This window comes from Poromitra crassiceps, assembly GCF_964638095.1.
Source record: "Poromitra crassiceps genome assembly, chromosome: 11".
In the NCBI taxonomy this organism is placed as follows: domain Eukaryota; kingdom Metazoa; phylum Chordata; class Actinopteri; order Beryciformes; family Melamphaidae; genus Poromitra; species Poromitra crassiceps.
In genome coordinates this window covers 42,114,983-42,142,108 of record NC_139643.1, presented here as the reverse complement: position 1 = coordinate 42,142,108, position 27,126 = coordinate 42,114,983, and the positions used below count along the sequence as shown (strand labels likewise).

General features: G+C 46.7%; 1 protein-coding gene across 2 annotated transcripts; it reads right to left on the bottom strand.

Moving 5' to 3' along the window:
• Positions 1–1,693: 1,693 nt before the first annotated feature.
• On the bottom strand, positions 1,694–26,386 carry zbtb10 (zinc finger and BTB domain containing 10). 2 transcript variants are annotated; one of them, XM_083645573.1, is made up of 5 exons: positions 25,499–26,386; positions 16,227–17,259; positions 10,525–10,590; positions 7,254–7,429; positions 1,694–4,796 (listed from the first exon to the last, which is right to left on the bottom strand). In XM_083645573.1, the coding sequence occupies exons 1-5, from the start codon at positions 26,198–26,200 to the stop codon at positions 4,515–4,517; spliced, it is 2,259 nt and encodes a 752-aa protein (XP_083501699.1). In that variant the 5' UTR covers positions 26,201–26,386; the 3' UTR covers positions 1,694–4,514. The 2 variants fall into 2 exon arrangements, with proteins under 2 accessions (XP_083501699.1, XP_083501700.1); XM_083645574.1 differs by lacking the exon at positions 10,525–10,590.
• Between the last annotated feature and the right edge of the window lie 740 nt (positions 26,387–27,126).

Below are 27,126 nucleotides of genomic sequence, written 5' to 3'. Positions count from 1 at the left end.
TTTCCACAGAGATCTTCAACTCCCTTCTTGCTTCCCTGTTGCAGAGGTGGAATGCTGCGGATACGGTCTTTCCGGTACTGAGCTGCAGTCGCCAGCTCCGAAGGTAGGCAGCCAGGACGTCCATATCCTGGTTGAGGCCCTCTTCAACAGCCTTCCATGTGGGTTGGTGTAACATGATGGCTAGGTCGTCCGCATACCCATACCTTCTAGATGTTGTCACCGGTAGGTCAAAGATGTAAATGTTGAAGAGCATCGGTGAGAGTCAGACCTTCAACCCTGAAACATTTTCAATAATGGTCCCTAATGTGGTGACTGGTGGGGTCCACGGACCACCAGGGGTCCTCGAGGGGTCCCCCTGTAAGAGGTATATTTCAGTTCAGTACCTAGAAGTTCATACTGTTGATCCCCCCCCCACTGCAGTCCAGTCAATGTCCAAATTATTAGGTACACCTCCTTATTTATGTGAATAGCTCACTTTTTCTGATAGCGAGTCACGCATAAATGCAGCATAAATCATGCAGACGAGGTTGAGACATTCAATTAATTTAGTCATTAAACAATGGGCAAGATGTGATTTAATAAACAGCTTTGAATAAGCTATGATTGTTAGTGTTGGACGGACCAGTACCACCGTCTCAGATGCTGGGATTTAGGATCTTGCACAGTTTACCAAAAGGTGCAATAACAAAAAGCAGCCAGGCAGTGGCAGTCCTGAGGGTGAAAAGGACTTTTTGATGAAAGAGGCCAGACAACACATCCAAGCTAACAGCCAGGCCAACAGTACAGTACACAAAACAGTGACCTGTCAGTGCAGCAGTGATGTGCAGAAAGGCATCTAAGCCACTAGGCTACAGCCTTGAAGCAGCTGTGCAACAGCAGCAGAAGATCATGCTGTTTTCCCACTCCTGTCATCTAAGAACAAGACGATCAGGCTACAGTGGGATACTGATGCCAGTGTCAGAATTTAACGTAAAAGACATGAATCCATGGATCCACCCTGCCTGGTGGTGGCGGGTGTCGAGGAATGATTTCTTGGCACACTACATCCGACTCTTAGCACCAACTCAGCATCATTTGCACAGCCTACCTAAACATTGTTTGTGACCAGGTGCATCCGCTCATGGCTGCAGTCTACCACTTTTCAAATGGATTCTCCCAGCAGGATAAAGCACCACCATCTCCAGATGGTTCCAGGAACCTGACACTGTCTTCTGTGTAATGACCCGCACAGTCCCCAGATCTCAACCCGTTAGGGCACCTTAGGGATCAGGTGGATTGCATGTTCACAGCATGAATGTGCTGCTGAAAAATCTGCAGTGATGCGATCAGTCAGCATGAGTTCCAGCACATTGTTGAATCCATGTTTTAATGATTTTAGACCATTCTGTAGACAATAGGATAGGTACCTGGTACTAGCTAGGTGTGACTAGAGTTATATCTTACACAAAAGGACAAAAGAAAAATTAAATATATACTGTATATATACAGTATATATATTCTAATGTCTATCTCATTTGGGGTGTTTGACAAGAACAAGCTTGAGCCCTGGTCTTGCATTTGTTCTAACAGGAAAAGTTAGGTCCTGGCCAGGCCAGCATCAGAAGAGCCACAATCCCACTGCGGGACTAAATAAATGGAGAGAGAGAGAAGAGTTAAAGCAATATCAAAGTTTTATTCTTAAAATGTAGTATAGAGAGGAACAGTAGTACAATTGAGACAGAAAAAAGGAGAATGTAGTTCCATCTTTGAAAACCTTTGATAAAAACGTAAAAAGAGTAACCTGAATTTGCTTTGTGTTCGGAGGGAACCGAGGTGTGGCCCGAGTTTTGCATCACTGTTAGAGTTCGAGAGAGAGTGAAAAATACAACCTTTTGCAACAGCGTAAAAAAATACAGCTGGGAAAAAAACCTCTGCTTTATATCTGTAGTGTTTTTGCTTTGTTTTTTGTTTTTCTGTCCATATAACAAATACAGCATAAAATCTAAAACGATACATCATAGTTTTGAGTTTCATCCGTTACAGTAAAATCAGTAGGATGGTAAATAGTATCAAAAGAACAAACAAGACAACGGGATGGTGTGATGGACAAGCACGCTGCGTGAACAGAGAGAAAAAGCGGAAGGTTAAGGGTCACGGAAAAAAACCACCACGCCGGGGTTTGTACAGCTAACTGTCAATGTGTTCCATTGAGTAAATCCACTAGTTAAATAATATCTTCTTTTTTATATATATATATATATACTGTATATATATTTTTTCTCATATATCTTCAATATATATATATCCGTAATATAACCCCTCCCACAGTGATTTGAAGGTAAAAGTAATACGAAGAGGATGATGAAGATATTTTCTATGCCTTTTAAAATACATCTTCCACTGAGAGTAAAGGGAAGTTAAACATCTGTATCATTAGCACTTCAATACATATAATCCACTGCATATGAACAGATACTGCTGCTGTTCCAAGGTTTTAACCCGCAAACAATCCGTGTTTCTTTAGAAAATATGTGCTTAATGAAACAAAATAAAAAAAACGGAGAGCGGAAACATCTGTAGAAAGGACAAAATAAAACAATATATGTATCTAGGGTAAAGTGAATGATTCTGTAGCATAAAAACATTTAAGAATCTCAACAATTACAGACACAAGCAAGGATTCTCTACACTATGTAAGTTTTCACCTGGCTTTTCTCATACATTATATTTCAACAATAATTAAAAACAACAATTTTGGTTGGACAAATAGAAATTAACAGTCTTGATTGCATTTTGGAGTCAATATATATTAAATAACAAAAACAAAATGTCTAATAAAAAAAAGTTGCGCATTGGAAGAAGAACACAACAGTTTTTTTTACATAGTTCCATTCAGACCCGCTTTTGGGGAAGCAAAAAGACATTAAAAAAAGAAAGAAAAAAGCAAGAAAATAAGAAAGAAAAGAAAATGATTTTCATGAACGCAAAAGTAAGTGCATGTCTATGAGGCGCCATAGAACTTCACTTTATGTGGAACAAAGTGTTTTCCTACCTGGCAGACCTAAATAAAAAGACTTCTATCAAATGAAACTTATTGATGAAATTTTGTATCTCTTTTACGCATGAAAAACGGAGTTCTTTCAGACTTCATACATCACATGATTTCCTGCACACTTCTTCCCCTTCGCCACCAACGTTCAAGTGATTCAAAATATATATATATATATATTTACTATATAACTCAGTACCTAATATAAACAAACGTATACAAGTATCGATGTCCACTTAGGTCCTTAACGTCAATTACAAGTACTGCCGGTAGTTCTACAAAATGGTATGTGTGTGTGTGTGTATGTGTGTGCATTAAATAAAAGCTTAAAAACAATGGCAAAGCATACCTGATAGTCGCCGTAGCACAACAGTGTTCTATAGTTTAAGCTGATTACATATATATAACTGAGTCAGTTTAAGCCTTATGATTATAAACATCATATATAGCCTGTAGGTCCAGTATTTTGCGACAAGCATTACAGCACCAAACGTTTTTGTCATTTGGCAAAATTCAAGCTTTAAGTGAAAGTCAAATGCTTTTTTTAATATAATAAAGTGTTACTGTGACGCTGTGATTTGTATAAAGCTAGCAATAACATTTTCCCCTTGTACTTTCGCTTTTTTTTTTATTCATCTTTTTTCCCGCCGCTTAAAAAAAGCCTCACGCTGTCCTTTTTTAAGCATTTTCAGTAGTTTTTTGTTTCCTGCGAAATCTTGGTGTGCGGTCTGCTTGGCACAATAGCACAGCCCTCTTAAATTAATCATAAATATGGCTGCGATACATTAGAGTCACAAAACAGATTTTTTGGTTCCAAGATTTGTGCAGGGAAAGAAAGAAATAGAAAAGAATAATAATATAATAATAATATTTAGCGCATCTAAACAAGATGATCTACAGAGCAAGTTAAAAATCTTCCTGTCGGCAAATAATGCTCTTTCTCCGCATACTTCTACACGCACCAAGCAATATACTTTCAGATTGAGCAGAAAGCAAGTCATTACTATGCCTCTGCTTGCAGACAAAAACAGAAATAAAAATTATAGCATTTAATAAGACCATAATAACCTCTCTTCATAAATTAAATAATTAACATTTCTTTCTCTTTTTCTTTTAGATGATTGGCCTACCCTAATTCAAAAACTCTGTACATCACCCAGCCCCAGCCCTCCCATGAAAAAAGGAGGGAAAAAACATCACCAAAAACCTGATTTTTCATATTAGTCGTCTTTAGAATCTTTCTCTAGTGGGCGCTGGGCCCAGAGTCGGACACATTTTAACAAATAATAAAATCTGTACATCTTGGAGTCCCCACTCTACCAAAGCTTTTTTATTCATCTCTCTTTGTCGTATACTTGCACGTTTAAGTAACCTCAAGGTTTGATAGCACTTTGGAGTTGATTGTTTAACAGCTAGGTTTTTTATACATATATATTAAACATTAACTTATTTTATTTCGTTTTGTTTCTTAAGCTTGCAAAAAAATTTAGTCCTCTTCCAGGGCGGCACCAGTGTCGCCCTCGCCCCAGTTTGATTGGTCATTGTCGGCAGGCTCCTCCGCCTCCAGGTCGTCCCCCTCCTCCCCCTCAAAGTCGTCGTCGCGGGGGAACTCCATGGCGTCCAGGCCCTCCTGGGTGGCCTGGTGCGAGTCGGCGCAGTCCACGCACACGCCGTAGCGCCGCGAGCCGTGGCGGATGCCGACGCTGGCTGCTAGCATGAAGATCTTCTTGCACACCATGCACTTGTACTTTTTGTCCTTCTTGTGCACCTGCCAGAGGGACGGGGAGAGGGGAGGAGAGGGAGCAGGAGACGGGGTGAGTCGGGTCATTAGCAGCCAGGTTTCATGCGATGTCCTGGCACCAGCATTAGTCTCAGGTATTGGGTCAATATGGGGCAAAAACTATTGGAGATGCTCTCAGATACTAGAACCATGTTTAATCACAGAAAGACTCCTGGATCTTCAGCCTTTTTCCATACACAGGTGCAAAATCACACCCAGGCTTTGGAAGTAAGCAGTGCAGATTTGCGGGTCCAACCCTTCTGCTCCACCGCCCGCCCCCCTCCCCCCTCTCTCACTAGTCGTGTTTCCATTACACTCAGAAATGCGCAAAATCTATATATCGCAATAGAAAGTGGGTAATGGAAACACGTAAATTTCGAAAAACCTCCCAAATATCGCAAAAAGTTTTTGCGCTCTCATGAGGTGGTTTTTCAGACGTGTCGATATAGCAGTTTATCGCAAAAGCGCAATGGAAACACATTTTTCGCATTTGCATGTCATGTGACCCATCTTCTCCTTTGGAAACGGAGCGGAAAATGAAAGGAAAATGAGGGAGAAAGGGTTCGATAAACCGTGGCAAAACCTCCGCAGCAAGTGGAAAACTTTTAAGCAACGCTACCTAGCAGAAAGACGAGTGTTGTGCAAAAGCGGAGCTGGGGAAAATAGATCATGTTTAATGACAGAAATCGGTCCATGGTGACAGGCTGCCTGTCTGTGTGCGGCGCGCGCAGTTGTAGGCTACCCTTTTTCCTCTGCCTCTCGCGCTCACTGCATTCACTGCAGCCAGCAACATGTTGACACTCATTTTCTTTTGAATTGATAATCAGGCTCGTTTATATGCGTTGTAACTTCATGTTGTGATTTGCATTGAGCATGCAGGGGACGGGATTTGGGGCAGATCCCCGTGCGTAATCACTGTGGCAGCTGCTGCAACGGGGAATTGCGTTCAGGTGTGTGCGCCGTCACTCAAACTCAACTTCAATGGAAACGCCTACAAGTCGCAATTGTACATTGTCGAAGTTGTAGAAATATCGCAATTATTTTGCGAAAAACTGTAATGGAAACACAGCTACTGTGTGTGCACGCGCGTGTTTTGAGCCGGTCTCCCTCTATTCACCTTATTCACCACGCCCACTTTTTCTCTCTTCCGCGTTCGACGCAACGTATTTGTTCTTCCGGTTCAGCGATAGTTGGCAGCCATTTTCAAAATAAAACGTCAGTATGAATGAAGTTTGGCAACATTCAGAATTAAGCTACACTGCGGCCAACTTGAGTTACATGTTCATAACGTTACTGCTGCGAGGAGCCGATGGCTGTACCCGGTCGGCATTTAACGTTAGTTACAAAAGCATGGCGACAGTGTTTTCTCACTGCCATTAGCCTACAGTAGGGTTTGACAGATAGCTAGTCTGACCGGTGTCAGCAGCACAGCCAGCGGTCCCGGTCCTCGCTGCTCGTTAAAGATTTCCAATAGGCGTTATTCTGATAAACTGGTCACCTATATGTTACGTTCTCACCAAACAAATATTAAAACTTTAAAACAGTTTGGGGGTTTTTAGCTTGAAAACAGCTTTCTGGCAAGTCTAAATGACTGCGGTAGGCGTACTCTACTTCCGTGTTTAAAACCGGAAAGACGATTACGAAGTGACATCATGCAGAAGCGTCCTTGTATGGGCAAAGAATAAGGTGAATAGCGTGCCAAGGTCCTGACTCCTGCCCATGAGGAAGTGAATTCTCCATTCATTTCCAGACATTTCTGAAACTGTGCGTGCCTGTTTCAGCGAGCCGCGGTGTTTTTTGTCTCCACTGTGCTTCCTTGTAGAGGCGGGGGGAGGGGCCTAGGCTAAATCTCATCCACACACGTTTCGTGCTTAACCTCGTGCTTTAACACACAGTCACTTATAGAAGTGGCTGCACCGCTTAAAAATATATATCTTAATCTTAACCATTTATCCATTGAAAAAAAGTATGGTCTATGCCTATATACAGTTCAATAAAAGAAACTCACTGCATTAGTAATATCTATAGAAAAATACTTCTAAGTATTCTGAATGTCAGTAGTGAAAAGATGGACCATGCCTCTCTAGTCTTAACATCAGTGATACAGGACCAGAACAGTAGCTACTTTGTACCACTTTGCGAAAGACCCTGAGACACTTCCTGCATTAAGTGATACATATCATAGCCAAGAGATTCTACTTTAAAAAACACACTACTGCACTCACTCCCTGGAGGAAGAAAACTCGGCCAGACACACAACACGAGGTGGACTGAAGCCATACGAGGGGGCGGGGGGGGGAAAGGTGTTGCGGTGTTTGGCAGAAGATGGGGGACGCACGTCACGTGGCGCTCCAAGTGAGGAGCGAATCCTCCAGAGAGGGTGAGAGGAACCATTGGTTCTGTGTGTGTGTGTGTTGTGTGTGTGTGCATTGTGTGTGGACTCACCAGGGAATGTCTCTTGACGTGCTCGCGGCGGGTGAACAGCTTGCCGCAGATGTCGCAGCTGAAGGAACGCACGCCCGAATGGATGATCAGGTGCCTCTTGAGCGTGCGGCGGTGCTTGGCTATGTAGTTACAGTGGGGACACTTGAGCTTATTGAGGGCGAGGTCCGACGACTCGCCTGGGTGGGGACAGACACAAAACACAAACAGACGCACAGACAGCTTAGCAAGAGGGACATTTTTGGTAGTGACAAGAGTGTATGTCGAGAGACGGGTGTGTGTCAGGAACAAATAATTATGTTCACTGGAATCACTGATGTAAGATAGGGTAACCAATATAAGTAACAGACACTCTGGTGTAGCACGGTAAGCTCCTATAGCAAGTGTTTCCCAACCAGGGGTGCGTGTACCCCTAGGGGTACTTGTAGGCAGCTTGTAGGGGATACTTGGAAAGATTGGGGATTACAATTGATTTCTGGCAGGTGTCAACTTAGACTACTCTGTGAAGTCACGTTCACACACGTGTCAAAAGGTGCAAACCAACTAGCTACAGTAGCATCCACCAAAGATAAATGGCTCAAATGTCCAGTTGTCGTCACTCCAGATTCACGGTTAAGGAAGCTCAGTACGGGTAGTGTAGCGGTAGATTCCCTGCCTACCAACACGAGGGTCGCAGGTTCGCGTCCTTGTGTTACCTCCGGCTTGGTCAGGCGACCATACAGGCACGATTGGCGGGGTGGGAAGCCGGGTGAGGGTATTTGTCCTGGTCGCTGCACTAGCGCCTCCTCTGGCTGGTCAGACAGGCATCCAGCCTGTTTGGGGGGGAAGGGAACTGGTGGGAATAGCGTGATCCTCCCATGTGCTACGTCCTGCCAGTTAAGCTCCTGCTGTCAGGTGAAAAGAAGCGGCTGGCAACTGTGCCTGTCCGAGGAAGCATGGTGCTAGTCTACCGCTCTCCCCAAATCGGCAGAGGGTGGAGCAGCGACCGGCGCAGCAGGGGGAAATTGGCCAAGTACAATTGGGAGAAAAATGGGAAAAATCAGAAAAAGAAAGCTCGGTGACAAAAGGAAAAAAGAGGCCAAGCCCAAACACTGGCAGTTCAGCGAAAAATATATTTTGTATTGATTTATGTGACTCGCACGTCCACGGATCCACTACAGCCACAGTTTACTTGCAGTACAAAGTACACGCACGAGTGAGGGGTACTCTCTCGGCACGGCAAAACAGCTCAAGGGCTACATGAGACAAAAAAAATTGGGTACCACTGTCCTATTCACCTCATGCAGCTCCGCCCACTTGACCCATTGTGTCACGACTTCCTGTTCAAAACGCCGGCTGTTTTACCTTCTCAAACCAGTCTGACTCACCTGGTCAAACCTAGATTGACTCACATTATGAGTCAGACTAGGTTTACGAGTCACAGGAAGTGTAAATACAATCGGAACTTTCCGATTGTATTTACACTTCCCGTTAGTCTCTCAAGCCAGACTTCTGCATAAGGCGAATAGGACAAGATTGCGACAGACCTTTGGTAAAGTGAGTGTTAGAGGATTATGTCATGTATGGAGAGAGTGCAGAGGCAGTTGGAGTTTAGATGCAGCAGATTACAGTGGAAAGCCATATCAACTTCGCAGTGCTGCTCTGTGACTGTTGCTAAGTAACTGGTGATTTCTCTACCGGCTGAACTTCATAATGTCGGAGGTCTCGCAATGGCAATTCATATTAACAGCTAATGCAAGGCAGCAACGTGGACGATGCATAACGGCCAAACTCATGTTGTTAATATAGGAAACTCAAGAGAATGTCAACTGCAACTCATAATGAAATAGTCAGTCAAGGAGAGATTTGCAATGGCAACAAATCAGCAATGTCCCCTGTGTTACTGGTGCTTATTTCAATACCATTTGCTATCAAAATGTTTATGGCTGCAATTTGCTAAGACTGTTGATTTTAATGGGAATAGCTTCTCCTGCCATTCTAATGATGTGCTGGCACCACATTCAGTTGTAACGACTTGCCCTTATTAAAGAAAGAAAGTGTGTCAAGTAGTTGCATGGCAACAGCTACATACCTCCTTATGGGTACTAACCAAATAGGTCTAATGCAATTTCTTGCAAAACTGCACATAAATCTGTATATGTTCAATAAAATAATGTATGATTAGCAAATCTAGAACTTTGTGGGGGGAGAAAAATCATAAAAGAATGAACGCAAAGCCTTAGCTTACATTAACCTTATTAATGTATCGTCAATTTCCATCAGGCTTTGGCTATGACACTGAACACCTGGAACATACAGGATGAATAATCTTTGTTTTCAATAGATGTCAATAGCTGAAAATAATAGGAGGAATAAAATTGTCCTTGCACCAGTGCGTCGTCAATGAACCCCCGCTGGATGTTCATGCTAACGAGCTATTGTGGACAGCTGGGCTTGCAGATAAATAAGCTATCTATTGATTTTGAATAGGCTCCAAAACATTGTGCTCGTCTTCAGCGAGGAGAGAGCGCGGGGCAACAGGGGGCTGTGGCCTTTTGTTTGAGCCAGGGAGCACACAACAGAGGCGTTGTCAGGGCAGGTTGCTAGGGGGTGGAGGGTGGGGGAGTAGGTTGATGAGAAGCAGGTCACCTGTGTATTCCCTGAGTGTGTGTGTGTGTGTGTGTGTGTGTGTGTGTGTGTGTGTGTGTGTGTGTGTGTGTGTGTGTGTGTGTGCGCGTGTGTGTGTGTGTGTGTGTAAGCATAACAAGGTGTTAAATTAGGGCGAGGTGCAGGATGAAATTAAATTTTCTATATATGACGCCATACGTACAACAGACTGAGTAGCCAGGAATTAGACCTATAGCCTTGAATAGGTAAAAGCATCCAGTCAAAACTAAACTCAAATACAATGGAAAAAGAAAGAAAGAAAAAAAAAGCGCCTGATTTTTCTCTTTGCAAGAATCGATATTTCCCATTTTTGAATTTTCTCATATGCTTGCATTATGCTTAAAAAAAAAATAATTACAGATGTCATCTTTGAGAATGGTTTATTCCTCTCTTGCAGTGATACTGCTCCCTCTCTTGGTAAACAGATGTAACCCTGCTGGCCTGGGAGTGATTCCAACTAGAAAGAAGAACCCTGTCTCCTGCATCTCCCTGAGTCTGTTCTCCCATTAACGGAGTCCTATTTAAGACTGGACTGCCCACACTCATTTGAAAAGACGCCTATTTGAAAAAAGGTTTCAAGATCGACTGTGCTGGTTAGCAGTCTAGAGAGTGAGGCGTCCGGTCTTACCATTCTCCCAGGACTCTCCTTGCTGCGAATCTTGGATGAGGCTATACTGGATCTGATTGGCCAGCTCTGGGAAAAGGGGAGGGGACAGAGAGGGAGAGGGAGAAAGAGAGAGATGAGAGGTGGTTGAGAGCCTGGGGGGTGCGCGCACCTCACAACGCCTTGTGTACATAAGTAACCACCCCACCCCACCCCCACGCGAAACAATAGAAGAGTCTCAGTTAACAAAATAGGCAAACACACACACACACACACACACACACACACACACCCCAACTATATGTAAAGTACCTGCTCCCCAGGCCAGAGCCTATACGCAGGGGTGTTCAAACTTTTCTGAATGGGGGGGCCAGATTGGATAATGTGAAAATGCCGAGGGGCCAGCTGCTTCTCGCATCATATGGGTTATAATTAAATAAAATAAAAAAAATCACATACAATTGTACTCTGAGGATGTTGTTTACCATCTGAAAACATTCTGCCTGTGCTGTTCCTACTTGGTGCTTGTACAAACTGTATGGTTGGTACTAGTGCTATCAGCGTTGGCTTGGGGGAACGGAAAAAATGCTAATTGAACTTGCTTGATTAACCAATAGGGCCACATATAGTATATTTTGAGAGGCAAGCCGAGGGCCATTTAAAATCGGTCCGCAGGCCGCAATTGGCCCCCGGGCCAGACTTTGGACATGCCTGGCCTATAGGATTCAGTCAGTAGGCCAATGGGCAGGCTAAAGAGCCTATAGGATTCAGACAGTAGGCCAATGGGCAGGCTAAAGAGCCTATAGGATTCAGACAGTAGGCCAATGGGCAGGCTAAAGAGCCTATAGGATTCAGTCAGTAGGCCAATGGGCAGACTAAAGAGCCTATAGGATAATTCAGACAGTAGGCCAATGGGCAGGCTAAAGAGCCTATTAGGATTCAGACAGTGGGCCAATGGGCAGGCTAAAGAGCCTATAGGATTCAGACAGTGGGCCAATGGGCAGGCTAAAAAGCCTATTAGGATTCAGACAGTGGGCCAATGGGCAGGCTAAAGAGCCTATTAGGATTCAGACAGTGGGCCAATGGGCAGGCTAAAGAGCCTATTAGGATTCAGACAGTGGGCCAATGGGCAGGCTAAAGAGCCTATAGGATTCAGACAGTGGGCCAATGGGCAGGCTAAAGAGCCTATAGGATTCAGACAGTAGGCCAATGGGCAGGCTAACTTTGGCTCCGGCAGGGAGGGGGTTAATGAGAGTGACAGAGTCAAGCCCTCACACTGGCTCAGCTTACACTCAGCTTTTGTGAGCACCTGTGTGTGTGTGTGTGTGTGTGTCTATGCATGTGTATGGTGCATGTCCAGTTCCTCCAGCCTCAGCATTTAGAGCCCATTAAAGACACGCCCCTGTGTGTGTGTGTGTGTGTGTGTGTGTGTGTGTGTGTGTGTGTCCATTCTCCCTGGGTCAATATTTGGAATGGTGAGGACAGCCCCAGTGCATTAGAGTGGATTAGGGAAGGAAGGGACTGCCCCTGGCGGCTTTGCACCTCGCCGGGATCCAGGGGCGGGAGGGGGTACGCTCGTGTGTGTGTGCTCGTGTGTGTGTGTGTGTGTGTGTGTGCGCGCTCGTGTGTGTGTGTGTGTGTCACTGTGTGTGCGCGCTCGTGTGTGTGTGTGTGCGCGAGACTCTAGCGTGCATGCAAATGCACTTCACCTGCTTTGTGTGTGTGTGTGTGTGTGTGTGTGTGTGTGTGTGTGGCAGACTAGCAGCCCGCCCTTTTAAACAATCCAACGGTCTTGTTTGGAGAAGACCCAGGAATTTATTGGCCACGAGTCTTGGCTGAGGGCTTTGCGTGGTAAGAGCACACAGCGATGGCAACGCACTCAGCGCCTTAAAGGCACCCTTCACTTTCAACACTTGTCATTTGCCAACTTACTATACAGCATGACGCCAGGAGGAGCTGACAACTTAGTTCCAACATCAGCTGCCTCCGCAAGCTCTTCAGATAGTTCACTGGTTTACGACTCAGCCACCAGGAGGCCCCACTGACAACGATAATTGTTAACGTTAAGGCCTACAAATCAAAATGATTACCGACATGAAAGTAAAACTCACAAGGGGGAATACAATTCAAGCTATTTTAAGATATTTTGTTTATCAAACGTGTTTGTTTTGAGTATCTTTGAGAAAGCATCTGATTTTTTGTTTTTTATAATTATAATCTTGTGAAACCAAGGATGCATCAACTTCAGGCAACCTCTCTAAGAATATACTTCACGCGCTTTGACGGGAAAACAAGCAATTAAGAGAAGTGCAGTGCAGAAAAGTACTTTTTGAATTGAAAAAGATGACGACAGAGAAACAGCAGCATCTGGGCCAGTGTGTTTCCATGCTAGCAGCATGAGCACACAGATCAACTCAAGCCAGTGAGTGACATCACTGCAGGAAACTGGGACAGCCAATATTGCTGCTGGATGACTGTTTGTTCACAGGGACATGCGTGGCTGACTGTTACAACAAATGGAGCAGCAGAGTGGTCAAGTGTTACAGTGACCGTCTCATAACCCAAAGGTGACGGGTTCAATCCCCCCAAACCAGCACGTGGGCCACTGCTCATGAGCAAGACAGTCAACCTACTTGTTCACTCACTGTGAGTCGTCAGGTGATGCCTCAAAACGCAAATGTTATGCTGAAGTGAAACATTGCTTTGTAGGAAAATAAATAATAATAATAGTAATAATAATACATTTTATTTGTATTACACTTTTCATTTGCAATAAAATCTCAAAGTGCTACAAAAGTACAAACAAACTGGAGCATAAAAAAAGCATTAAAAGTCACATAATAAAATGCCTAAAGACCTCAAACTTAAAGTTAAAAAAGGCTTTGTTAAAAAGGAAGGGTTTTCATCCTCAAAGAGAATTCACACATTGATAAATATACTATAGTCTCTCCCATAGGGTCTTAGATTATTTTATACTGTGGTGGTTAGGTTATCATGCAGAAGAAAGACTGGATGCAACACAGAGTGATTTAATGTCACTTTGGGAAAAGTCTATTTTTGGTGAGCCTGTCTAACTGTGGTGGGCTGCCACAAATAAATCTGTGTATGGGAGAAACACTGACAAATATTAGTTTTGATGAAATCATAGATTTGAGTATTGGCGCTTCCATTTCTAGCTGGTGATCACAAATCTACTCACTGTTAACCCATTGATACCTGATGCAGCATTTGTGTGTGTATCCCTTTAAGACCGCGAACCGCGTGTCTTAAAGGGATACGCACACAAATGAGGGATATACACGCAAATGCTGCATCAGGTATCAATGGGTTAACAGACACGTGGGTTCTGTTTTTGGGATGAAATTTCTGTTGAACACACAGCTATAATATAGTAGTAAACAGCTGCCTAGACTCGGGGAGTGGAAAGCTTTTAACTGTGACTAACAGCCCTCTTGAAATCTCAACCATATCTTTATTTGGAAATGTTCGTGTACATTAAACACGGACGTGGAGCTAAACAACAAAGATACATGAAGAGCAGCGGGTTGGAGAGCGTTAGCTCACATGCGCACCAACTCCCTCTTAAGTGAGCGTCTCTAGGCTATTACAACACCCTGGACCACTTGGAGCGCACATTATAAAACAGCCAGAGGAGGAGCTGCAGGCACTAAGAGCACTGCAGCGCATTTAGGGAGGCCTGGGGGAAGAAGAATGTCTCCCCTGCTTTCTTGATTATCCTGCATTAGGAAGGGCTTGTCTCTCTCTCTCTCTCTCTCTCTCTCTCTCTCTCTCTCTCTCTCTCTCTCTCTCTCTCTCTCTCTCTCTCTCTCTCTCTCTCTCTCTCTCTCTCTCTCTCTCTCTCTCTCTCTCTCTCTCTCTCTCTCTCTCTCACACACAACACACTTTCTGCCTCACACATCCCCTTCCCCCCCCATCCATACCACTCCACTTAATATGTGATATCATTATGGTTACGTAGAGTGGCACGCTTAATGGGGCCAACAGAAGCAGAAGGCTGAAGCTGAGAGAGGAGATTACCAGGGGGTGGTACTGTAGGATGGAGCGAGCGAGAGAGGGAGAGAGAGAAAGAAAGAGGGAGGGAGGAAAGGATGCACAGAACCAGTGAAGATTGGGCTGAAGAGATTAAGATGTAGCAAGCAAGATAGAGAGGATGGGGGGAATTGATTGGATTATGAATGAGAGCCACTGTGAGAATTTGATAAGATGCATTGACCATGAAAGAGGGGCTTTTGGGAGTGGGGAGGGGGGTGGGGGAGGGGGAGGTGGCAAGCAAGTTAACAATGCTAATTGACATAACTGGCCGCTGTGTCTCCAACTAGCAGTAGCTCCAGGCTAAGCTGCAGCTAGGGGATGTAGCTCGAAAGCAGCAGAGAGACATTGAGAAGGGCAGAGAACATTGGAGATCCGAGTCCCTTACATGGTCTGCTGTTACTACTAAAACCCCACGTTTGGGCCAAAGAAGCCCAGCCAAGGCTAACTCATTATTTACATCACTGCATTTACTAAAAAAAAAAACATTCATGTGATTTATGTGATAATGTGATTCTTTTAGGCTCTTCTTGCATTTAGGATCTTCTTGCCAATGGAGATGACATGTCATTAGCACATTTTGAAGTTACAAAAAGGTTGATCAAAATGGCAAAATTTCAAGGAAAAAAATCCAAAATTTTGCAAAAAAGTTTATACCCTCACTTGAGATGGTTTAAAAGAGTTCATGTGCAAAATGGGAGGAGGAGTCTGCTGCAATGCATTCGGGTGGCGGAATTGGCGCCCGACCGACTAGCCCAACAAACGACCCGCTAATCCTGTAGCAGATCAAATGTTAGCTCTGGATCCTAAAGTGTTCTGTTGCACCTAAAGGCTCTCCGTCCCTAAAATGCCTTTCGCACGGTGACTCCCAGAAGTGTTTTGTGCGTCTCGATAGCCTATATGGCGCGCATCGTAAAATTAGCATTTCTCCTGTGATAGCGGCTGTAATATTTACTCATCATTTTAATGCACTTTAACCAAGTTGATAAAAACTCCAGCTGTCCAATCACAGCGACGTGTGGGTGTGGCCAAGCCTACATGAGCCTTTTCTCTGCACACAATGGGCCTTTTTCACAGCTGCCATTTTGTGTCTAAAAGGCAGGGTAAACACAGGTGCAACCAATTCACTAATTAGGGCCCCAGCGCTGGAACACCTAAATGGGACTGGAAGTTGGAAACCCTAATTAATGTTTTGGTGCGCCTGTGTCACTTCCTGCCTTTTAGACAAAAAACGGCTGCTGTGAAAAAGGCCTATGGCAAAAGCCTAGTGGATAATTAGATGCTCTACATTACGGGAAGGTACAAAATCCAATAAGATCAGTTGAGGAGGCGGCCATGTTTTTGGCGTCTGGTTCGCCGCCCCCTGTGCTGTATAAAAGCTGCCTAAGAGTTGATGATACTTTATGGAGCTTTTAAGACATCAGGTCGTAAATCTGGATGACATATCAGTAACAGGGAGAGCTACTACATCCCCTGCTTCTCTACAACATAATTACAAAGACTTTGCAAACACCGTCTTGCACACAAAGAGTGTATTTGGCTTGAAGTGAATATGCAGTTTGAATGATGGGGATATGGAAGCAGTTATGTCACTGTGAAACTGCATGTGAAGCAGGGGAGAGGTGTAGGGAGAGGAGTGTGTGAGAGAACATTCGAAGTGTGAAGATCTGTCTTACCAGCGTTTTCAGAGAGGTAGGAAAAGTCCTCTCTGGGGTAGGAGGCTGAGGGCTGGATGAACATGCCCTCGTCGAAACCCTCTTCTGGCTCTGGTGGGATGTTGTAGACAAATCGTCGCGTGGTCGTCTGCTTTTTCCTCCGCCCGCTTCCGGCCGCCGCGTCCGGCGCCTCTCGTTTTATCGCCGCCGGTGCCGCTGCGGCGCCGCCGGTGGGCGGCTCGTTCCAGACGAACACCTGCCCCGGGCCGCTCGGGCCCCGCGTTTCGTTGGCTTCCGCCGAGTCGGACGAGTTGTCGTTGTGGCGAGTCCAGGCGCCGGGCGCTCTGGAGGCGCCCAGGGCACAGCGCTCACCCCCGCCCGCCGACACCTCCACGTCGCTGGCTTCCTCCTTCACCCTGACCCCTTCCTCGTCTTCCTCCATCGCGTCCTTTCCGTGGTGGCTGCTGGCCTTGATCGACAGCTTGGACAGGATGCTGGTGGCCCAGAAGTTGCTGGGCTTGCGCTCCGGCCCTCTGTGTCCGTCTTTGGCCACCGTCCGCCTCTTGTTGTAGTCCACCACCACCGAGTCCGGAGCCTCCTGCTTGATGCTGATGTTCAGGGCGTCCTTGATGAACGCCCGGCACGAGTGGACCACCTCCGTCATCTGGAGGTAGCTGGCGACCGACATGACTTCGATGGCGTTTTTGCTGGTCAGCAGCAGGTTCCCCGAGTAGAGGAAGTCGAGGATCACCGAGAAGCCCTGGACGGCGGCCACGTCCAGGTGCGTGACGGCGGTCTGGTCTTGGCTGTCGCTCTGGGTCAGACAGTAGAGGGTCTTGAAGTAGCGGCTGCCCGCGACCAGGATGTTCTTGTGTGCGCGGAACACCTGGCCGGAGACGACTATGTTGACGTCGCAGAGGATGCCACCTTTGCGTTGCTTGTCCAGCTCTTGGAGGAGCTGGTAACAGTAGGAGTTCTCGTTGGCCCTGTGGCGGTAGTCTTCCTCAGAGGGGAGAGTGGAGGGGCTGGTGTTGTCTGAGGGCCTCTCCATCTCCTTTTAGATGGAAAGGGGGGAGAGAGAGAGAGAGAGAGAGAGAGAGAGAGACAAAGACATTAAGTTATTGCATAAGATGTGTGCACTCACATAAAGCTATTGGCAGTTGACACAGACTCACAGACTGAAATGATTTCCCTTCCTCTCATCAGTCTCTCTTTCAACACATGCGCACGCACGCACACACGCACACACACACACACACTATGTGTGTCAGACAGACAGACACACACACACACACACACAATGTGTGTCAGACAGACAGACACACACACGCACACACACACAGCTAGGGGGTGCACACACTGTGATACCGGTGCACCTGCCCTGGGGGTGGAAACAGGTCTGACAGGCTTCTGTTATGGGGGAGGTGAAAAAGAGGCAACGTCTGCAGGTCTGTGACTATAGAGTCCGGTTGTATTACAGAGACCTAATGAGTTTGTCTGCACTTCTACACTCAGAAACTCCACAATTCCTCAAACTCAAAAGCTCTGTTTTAGATGATGAGACTATGGCTCTTTTCCTCATTGTGGGACAGATGACAGATGGATAAGAAACAGTGAGAACAGGTTTACAAAGTGCCAACGGTTTTCCTCCTCACCCTCGCAGTCGCAGCTTAACCCATTGATACCTGATGCAGCATTTGCGTGTGTATCGCTCATTTGTGTGCGTATCCCTTTAAGACCGCGGACCGGGTTAACGCGGTTCGCGGTCTTAAAGGGATACACACACAAATGCTGCATCAGGTATCGATGGGTTAAAAAGGAAGATTCCGCCCTCTGACACTTTTACACTGTTGGATATCATCTATCTGTGCTGTTCAGTGCATTCCATGAGTTATTTCATGATGAAATCTTATCTACCACTTTGCCTCAACCTGCCTGGTTTACTTCGATTTCAGTTAGTATTGTAATTTTTTCCTACATTTCCCAGGATCCTTTTCGACAGCCCACAGAGAGAGAACGTGTCTAAGGTCTAAACCAGTGGGCAAGCTCTGCCCCTTTCCCAGGAAGATGCGGAAGTCTTTGTTTAAGCTGTAATTCCTCGAATGGCCACGTGAGGCAGCGCTCAGAAGTCCCGTCGTTCCATGTTAAAATGCCCCACTTTGGAAGAGTAATTAAGCATGTTTACAGCCTGGGTTTTAACACCATTTTGGTCTATATAGCTAATTTCACCTTTCCATAACTGTAGGGGGGTCATTTTTTTATATAACTCGCCCGTTTGGAGTAAAATAGATGATAGAAAAGGGGGTGATTGACAGATCGCCTGTCGAGTGATCACGCAGCTTGCCGATCACGGACCAATAGCAGGCGGTGCTGCGGCTCTGGGAAAACCCCATCTCACGTGAGCTGCGGAAGGACTCAACCCGTTCTCTCCCACTCTGTTGACGAACGAGTCAACTCCAAACGGGAGACCAAAATGAATGAGATAGCTTTGTCCAGATTATTTTTAGGACAGCGGTCTAAACTTGTTGTATTCAGTATATGGGTGGAGAGAGAAATATACCCCTAGTGGAGTAATGCCCCTTACTCAGAGCAGAATGCACAACAGCCACAGGACTGTTGTTTTATTGAGGCTGCTCTCGATGGAGAAGCTGGTACCTCCGACTCTTCTATGATGGACGTCTCAACAAGGATGCAAAAAATACACAGAATAAGATCGATGAAATGCAAGGAAGGTACCACTGTGCCTGTAGCAACCTTCCCTCCCCGTGTTAAAGTATTTGCTTGCAGTGTTCAGCAGTAAGTATTTTAGGGTGCATTTTTCTTTTAAGGCCGCAGTAAGGTGTTCGTTTCATCCATTTGCCAAGAGCAGGCGTACTCTTCCTGCCAAAGACCTGTCTGGCCTGTAGTTAGTTACACTACAGAAAATATGTCTGTTCACATTTAACTTTTAAAAGACTTCTAGTCAAAGACCCCCCCCCGCCCCCCTCAGTGAATGAATGCGCTTTCAACTCTGGCTTTGGTCATCGCCTCCAGAGACAGCAGGCCAAAGCTATATTTGAAAGCATATTTGTGAGATTCAAAACACATTTGGCTTCCTTATAGTATAATGATAAGTCTCTCTTCATCTCAAACGCTCTTGGAAGCTACAGACCTAAACGGGGCCATAATCAGACCTGGAGGAGGGAGGACGACGACAAATGTCCAAAGCACTTGGAGGAGGGCTACCTAACTCTAGGATGGGAGGGGAACTGGCTACCTAACTCTAGGATGGGAGGGGGAACTGGCTACCTAACTCTAGGATGGGAGGGGAACTGGCTACCTAACTCTAGGGTGGGAGGGGGAACTGGCAGAAGCCTTCTTCTACCCTGCAACAGCCCTGCTCCTCTTCCCCAGCTCCCCCCTGAGCAGGGCACAGGGCCAGCCTGGTACGGAGCGGAGGAGAGGAGAAGGGGAGTAGGAGCACCCACCCACGGACTGGGTGGATACATGTGTGCACACAAACATGAGACATACATACATAACGTGCATAAAAGAATATACATTAAAACATACACACTCATGCGTGTACACCCTGAATGCGTAGTTAGATTATAGTTAACACACACACACACTCTCTCTGTGGCATACATCAGTGCCTCATTTTAGAATTGCACAGCAGCAGATGTCCTAATCCAGAATAATTCACATTTGCTCGAGCCTGGCATTTGTGCCCCCTCCTACCATCTCTCTCTCACACACACACACACACACACACACACACACACACACACACACACACACACACACAACCCAAGCTGCCTACACATACACACAGCTGGGGGTTTCAGGCAGAGTAATTCAGATTAAATCCATTTCTCTGAGGTCCCCACCCGTCCAGCCCCCACCCCCACCCCTACTCTCGCCACACTGCAGCTCTTGTCCAGGGCAGGCCGGGCACACAGGATAGTTATAGGGGGGGGGGGGGGGGGGGCTGATCATCCTCTGCCACAGCTGGAGGGGGAGAGACAGGGAGAGGGAGAGCTGGGATGGAGAGAGATACAGGCTATATTGAGAGCTGGGAAGAGAGGGGGGGGGGGAGAACAGAACAGGATGGGTGATGACAAGAGTAGTAGTAACTAAGGGTGGGGGGGGGGGGTGATTAAAGAGAAAGAAATATAGGGGTGATAATATATTAGAGGGAGTGAGAGAGAGATAAAGCGAGAGAGGGTGAGATAGAGAGTGAGTGAGAGAGAGAGACAGAGATTAGATAGAGAGACCTTGAGCTTGAGAGGAGAAAATGTGGAGCAGAGAGGGAGAGAACGGAGACGGAGAGAGAGAAGGAGTAGTTGTTGGGTCACCCCATTTTAGCCTGGTCCACAATGGCCCGTGTGCTCTGCCCGAGGCTCATTGTCCACTCGCTCGCTCGCTCACTGTGGCTCTTTGTGAAGGAGCTCTGCACTCGCTACGCAAGCAGCTCCCACTTCAACCCAGAGACAAGGGCCGGCCAGGCAGGCTGCACTCGCTCGCTAGTCGCTTAGCATGTGTGGGTGGGCTCAGAGAGGATGAGGAGAGGAGAGGGAGGCAAATTTATGCCATGATCTACACATCAAAGCCTCTGGAAGGAGGAGGATGGTCAGCACGTTTGGTAATGCGGTCAGTGGGATGTATTGGCGGTGGGTGGTGGGTGTGGGGGCGGAGGTGGAGGTGGATGTCAAAACCAGAAGAACACAGTTGGAGGAGCTGCTTCCTGGTGGGGATAGTCAGTGGCACAAGGTTGTCTCTGATTTTCTTTGCCTCGTCTCGTCTATTCTTCCTTTCAACGGGATAGGTTTAAAGTCCAATTTCCTGGGCTAGCCTGAGGTTGTAGGAAAAGCACATGGGGCTCAGTCTTTTCCTAGTTTATAATGTCAAGCCGAGTGTACTCGGCTTGCCTGACAGAAAGATATTAATAATAAGGCTGCAAGTAGTCACAAGTACCTTCAACCTGTAATACACATCCATACTCAGAATATGGTTCAGTCAGTGATTAAGAGAACAACATAACAAATCCAAAAATGTTAAAGATAAAAGTGTGTGACATCCATATAGACTCCTAGCAGCACCTGGCAATTTGTGTAGCGGTTTTTATCGTTGTGACTAACTAGCCAAACGAGTATGATGAGGGCAACGGCTTCGCCCACCGTCCCCACAGGTTTTATCCATTACACACTGCGAGGCAATGGGCCAGGGAGGTAAGGCTCTGACGTGAGCCCGTGCGTGCGTGTGTGCGTGTATGTGTGTGTGTGTGTGTCTGTGTGTGGGTGTGCACGCACTGGAGTCAGACTAGGACAGCTTGGTACTGGAGAAGGTTGCTCCATGCTGGCTTCATCAGCAGCACCAGCATCCTTTCTCCAGATGTGCCACGTGTGAGCAGGGAGCGGAGAGACCCAGCAGACCAACACGCTGCACAGCAGATGCTGCTGCAGGCAAAGAGAACCAGGCTGAGGCTCTCAAGCTCAGGCTGAGGAAGCCAAGAGACAATGTGGGGACAATATCAACGTGCGCAGTCTTTGACGTGGCTGGGTTTTTATTTGAGCCAGGGATGGCAGGCAGGGGAGAGAGAATGAAAGACAGAGAGGGGCGAGAGAATCTGGAGGAGCTATTTGATCTAGGTCGAACGAGGATGCTTCCAAACTAAAGCTGCGGTGAAAGGCCTTATGAGAGATGATTTACAGGTGGATTAAAGACAGCGAAGTGGCCGTAAATTCTGCCTTTTTTGAAGCATTAATAATAAGCACGCAGTCAAGATAAGCTGCAATCCCGGAGAAGAGAAGCGTTGTTTTTAAAAAACCCAAACAAACCCGCCTCACCCGCCCCCAGGGCCAACAGATTCATGGCGGACACACAAACACACCTCTAGCAGAGATCATGTGATGTAACACTGTCCCCCGCACAACATAATGACACACTGGGACCAGTTTCTGTTTACCTTTTTACCCACACATGTACCCCTCCCTCCCTCCGCTCTCTCCTCTACCCCCCCCCCCCCCCTCCCCCACCCAGCATCCCATCCAGTCCCATGACCAGCCCAGCCCTGAGGCCATCTCCATCCCTCCCTCCTCTCTCCATCTCTCCTTCCCTCGATCCCCTTCACCCAACCCGTCTGTCCCCAGATGCTAGAACAATACGGCAGTGTGCGTTTGGCCCAAGGTGTGGGAGGGCTGCGCTGACTGTCTCTCCCGGCCTCCTAACAATGCTTTGACAGACGAGGGAGGGAGGGAGGGAGAAAAAGAGAGAGAGAGAGAGAGAGAGGGGAGGGCAGAGTCACTGACGGATTCCACGAGAAGAATTCTCCCTCTAGGCCCCCAAACCAACTCCACCCCCCACCCCGTGCTACCGACCTGTGGCCCCCAATAAACATCCCATCTATCTGGCAGACATCAGACAGCGATGGGTGGGTCCCCTTTCCCCATTCTGGGAGACTCGCTAGAACAGTTGCATGCAGTGTTTTTAGTCTGGAATTGAGGGGTGAAGATGTTTCTTAGTAGGTCATCTAGATACTGATCTAGGAGAATCAGTGGTCTACTCTTTCTAACATCTGAACCTTTTACTAGTTCGTGACATAAAGGGGGAGGGGGGGGGGGGGGCTGAGCACAAGACGGTGTCTAGAGAATTAAGGACAACAGCCCCCTTCTCCGAGGAGACCCACATTTACCACAGCTGCCCTGGTGTGCCCAGCCTGCTGGGGCTAATCGAGTTAGCTTTAACCGATGCAGCTGGGCTCTGACTAATGTCAGGAATGGGTGAATAGAACAGGACGTAGCCTCGTCCTCCATAATTCCCCTTTAATGTACTGCTACACAATGCAGCAGCCTAGTTGAACATACACCGCAGCTCATTATTCCACCAGCAGCACTATAGCTTTCATATGGGGGACAATTACACCTATAGGGGACAAGGTGATAACTTCGGCCCATAACTGAAAAAAGCTGGAGCTTGGGGGGAAAAAAACAACAACTTTAAAGTAGGGGAAAGTCAAAAGAGAGTATTAAAGTAGCCTCAAATTTAATTAAATCGGTATCGGAATGAAATCATGTCCAATAAAGCAGCACTGTACTGTGTCTGTGTGCAGTGCAGCTCTGTCCAACATGAGGAAGTGACAGGATCACCTCTCAATCCAGTGGCACCACCAAGCCCCTAATCCCCTCCTACTGCTCTCCTACTGCTCTCCTCCCCACTCAAGTTAGTGGATCACTTTAAGTTAGGGCTGCACAATATATCGTTTCAGCATCGTCATCGCAATGTGCACATGCGCAATAGTCACATCGCAGAGCGTGCAATGTCAAGTAAGGTAAATTAACTGATAACATACAGTAATGCATGCCCTCTCGGTGACGTTCTAAGCTCTTTTCCTACTAACTATAGTACTTTTACTCAATTAGGATCCTGCAACTCACCCTGTCTGTGGCTAAAAACACACTAACTTCCTACTACGTCAACCGCGCACGTTACCCACTAGGCCACCTTCTTAAATGAGCAAGGCTTGATAGACCTATTCAAGAGTTTTGGTGAAAATTCCTGTATTTTTTCATATCGCAATATATATCGCAGAATAAAAAAATATTGCAATGTCGGTTTTTTCCAATATCGTGCAGCCCTACTTTAAGTCATTCTGATTAGGGATTGCGTGTGCAAAGGAAGGGACTAAATGCGGTAGTGCAATCCTCTTCCCTTACAAATGACAGTCAAATAGCAGCCCCACTCTTAATTCCCCTGACAGCTCCAGTCAAAATCAGGGTACGATGAGGTGGGATGTCAGTTTACAGTAGGAAGGAGTTGTTGTTTTTTCTAAAGAAAGGACCGAAGGGAGGAACGGCCTTTGCCCTTTGACACCGGATTGGTCCCGCAAATTTACAGTCTCTGTTTTTACGAGAGGTCACCCAAAGATCTACCTTGGAAATGTTGCGTACACTGCAATAAACACAATGAACCAATAAAAGGCTTTGCCGTGCATGTCAATAGAGACAGCGTTCAGCAAATTTATAACTAAGGCTGATTGTTTTGGATTAAAATAATGCATTATTCCTATCCTGTTAACTCCAGGCTATAGGGCTAACCTCAGTCTTTATACGCCTAGTGAGTGAAGAAGTGATGATCTATCAGTATGACATGATTTCAGTCTTTTGCATATACTAGGGTGCGGCCTTAATCATAATACGATACCGCCAAAACTCTAACACTAGCACTCATTAATCTAGAAATATAAGGAGGACAGGGTCAGGTGATACTGTGACATTATATTAATGAAATCTAATTCACTCATTCAGCCCTATTCAAACGGTTACATAGGGGCTAGGCAAGCTGTCAGGCTCCAGGCCACATGATTTACTCCTCTCCCCTTGTCCAGCCAGGCAAGTGACACCATCTATGGATTTTGGGGAGTCATTCTAGCACAATGCCTCTAATTTAGCTCCCCAAAGGGAGGAGGAGGGAGATATGCGCCAGAGGTCATCCGGGACTGCGAGCCAGCGAAATTGCATGGGAGGCCGAGAGAGAGGCCAAGAGGCGGGGGGTTGGGTAGGGGTGCGGTTCCCCAAAGACTGCGAAGGGTCGAGCCCTTGCCATTGTTGTGACCTCTAGCAAGCTAGCAATCAAGTCAGCTGCTGAGGCAACAAAAGGCTTTAGTGAATACAGTGAATAGTGTGTAGTGTTTGGCGAGCTCGCTAATACTATGCAAGCACTTCACATTACTTAATAATATCCTTGGGGCTGTAAAAAGTGAATAACAGGCTATTCTGTGTGGCATGTAATTAATCATTCAGTCAGTAAAATAACGTAAGCGTAACGTTATGAGAGCTGCTAGCAGGTGTATTGCGTCTTTAGTTTGACAGGTGAGTGAGCAGGCACTCTGGTTTGTAACGTTAACTTGCCCTGAGCGATCCGTGTCACAACAGAGAGAGAGAGAAGTGGTCCAGTGTTAACGTTAGCTATTCAGTAACTCAGTTAGCTGACATTAGCCTAGCCAGGGGCTTTCCAACTCACCGTCACTGGCCAACTAAACTCCGGCTAGGTAGCATAGCAGCAAGCAGCTAGTCCGCTAAGCTAGTTGTTAGCTCAGTTTAGCTGGCTACCCTAGCTAATTAGCCTACAAAAGGGGATTGTGAAGCTTAGGCAACAACCTATTTCCCCTTCGCGATGTTTTTAAACGCTGTCGAAGCTGCCGTTCCAAGTGAACACAAACACAACAAACAATGACAACGGGTAGAAACATGTTTGACAGGTGATTTTAACGTAAGGTAGGTAAGCGAAGGCGTCAGCGATCGGACTTTAGCTACCTGCTTGGTGGGGTCATTCCTCCCGTGCTCAGAAGACAGGTGATGTCTCAGCAGCAAGGCCCGTTTATAGTTGCGGCTGCCTTTGACAAGCTCGTCGCTGTTTTTAGTGGCAATGTTGTGACACCAAGAACATGACATGAGCCCCGTCTCTTGGCTAAATTTGAGCCATGGAAACTCCTGCAACCACGACGCATGGAACAGTGAATGTTTCTGGAGCAGCGTCTGCGGTCTCATCTCGACCCCCGATTTCCTGGAGCCCGCCTCGACTCTGTCGTCCTCGGATCCCGTCCCTCCGCTCCCCGAGTCCGGGCCGTCGGCGCTGCTGGGACCGTCCCCCGCCGTCCAGCTATTATTCCCCTCTCTGGAGCAGTCTTCCCCTCCTGCTTCCACCAAGCCGACGCGCTCTTCGCTGTCCCCGGGTGCCCAGCTGCCCCCTTCCGGGTCCTCTTCCTCCTCCGCCTCGGGTTCTGTGCTGTCGCTGACAGACCCAGCGCCCTCCACTCTCCTCTGCGACGGTCCCTTCGCCCCCAGATCCCTGTCCTCTTCTTGATCCGCTGGCCTGTTCCCGTTCAAATGTCGGTCTTGACAGGCCGGGGCCTCCCAGCTGTTACTGTTCCCCCCACCGATACCGCTGGAACCCGTTAACCCAGCTAATCCACCTCCTCGGAAAGCCAACGACCTGCGGTTTCTCTCTCCGGACATTTTTCTTAATATATCAGAATCTTCACTTCCCCAACAGTATCCCCACCGTAAAAAAAAAATGTTTGTAAATCGATGGTGTTGAAATCCCGAAAGAGGTGGACCCGTCGTGGTTTTTCCTCCGCTTTGGCCCTCCCGGGGAGAGTATGTAGGTTATGCGGAAATAAATAAAGGTTTTAAACGCATAATGAATTTCAGGGTTCTAGCTGCGTCCGCGCAGGCCCCGCAGAGGTCGAATGGCAACGACTTTCCTCCCCACAATGCACCTCGACCAGAGAAAGGGGGGTTGGAGAGGGAGGGGGGGCTTAAAGGAAGATGGGGGTGCTGTGTGGATCAGCAAGGGGGCTTTTGTGTTTGAAGGCTGCACCCATTTTCCGCATGCTTCTCATCTGTTAGCGGCTTAGCTTGTCTTCGCACATTATGCTTGTGCGCCCCTCTCCAGCCCTCCTGCTAAGCGGGGTTACCATGATATCCGTATAGTATTCCTATTGGGGATTTACAGTATCCTGTACACCTACTCACCTACTGTACATACAGTGTACTGTACAGTTAGGTGAGTTGATGGTGACCTACTATCGCGCGCCCCCTATAATAAAATCCTAGGCATATTCATATTCTAAATGAGAATAGGCTATGCAAGGATTTTATATACAGTTTATTTGCCACCATTTTTATACTATTCTTATACATTTTATTATAGGATTTCCATCGTTTATTAGACAGACCACGTTTACCTTGACTGCTTTTGCTTTACATGATTGATAGCACAAGTAGCCCTACAACAAGTGGTCAGCAGAGGCATAACAAGGTGTAAGGTGTAACCGCAGGTGGAATGATGAATGTGTGTTGATCTGATTATTTTTAACGGGCTTTTCACCCACTAGGATACACGAACATGATGAGATCATCAGGCGTTAAGACAAATTTGG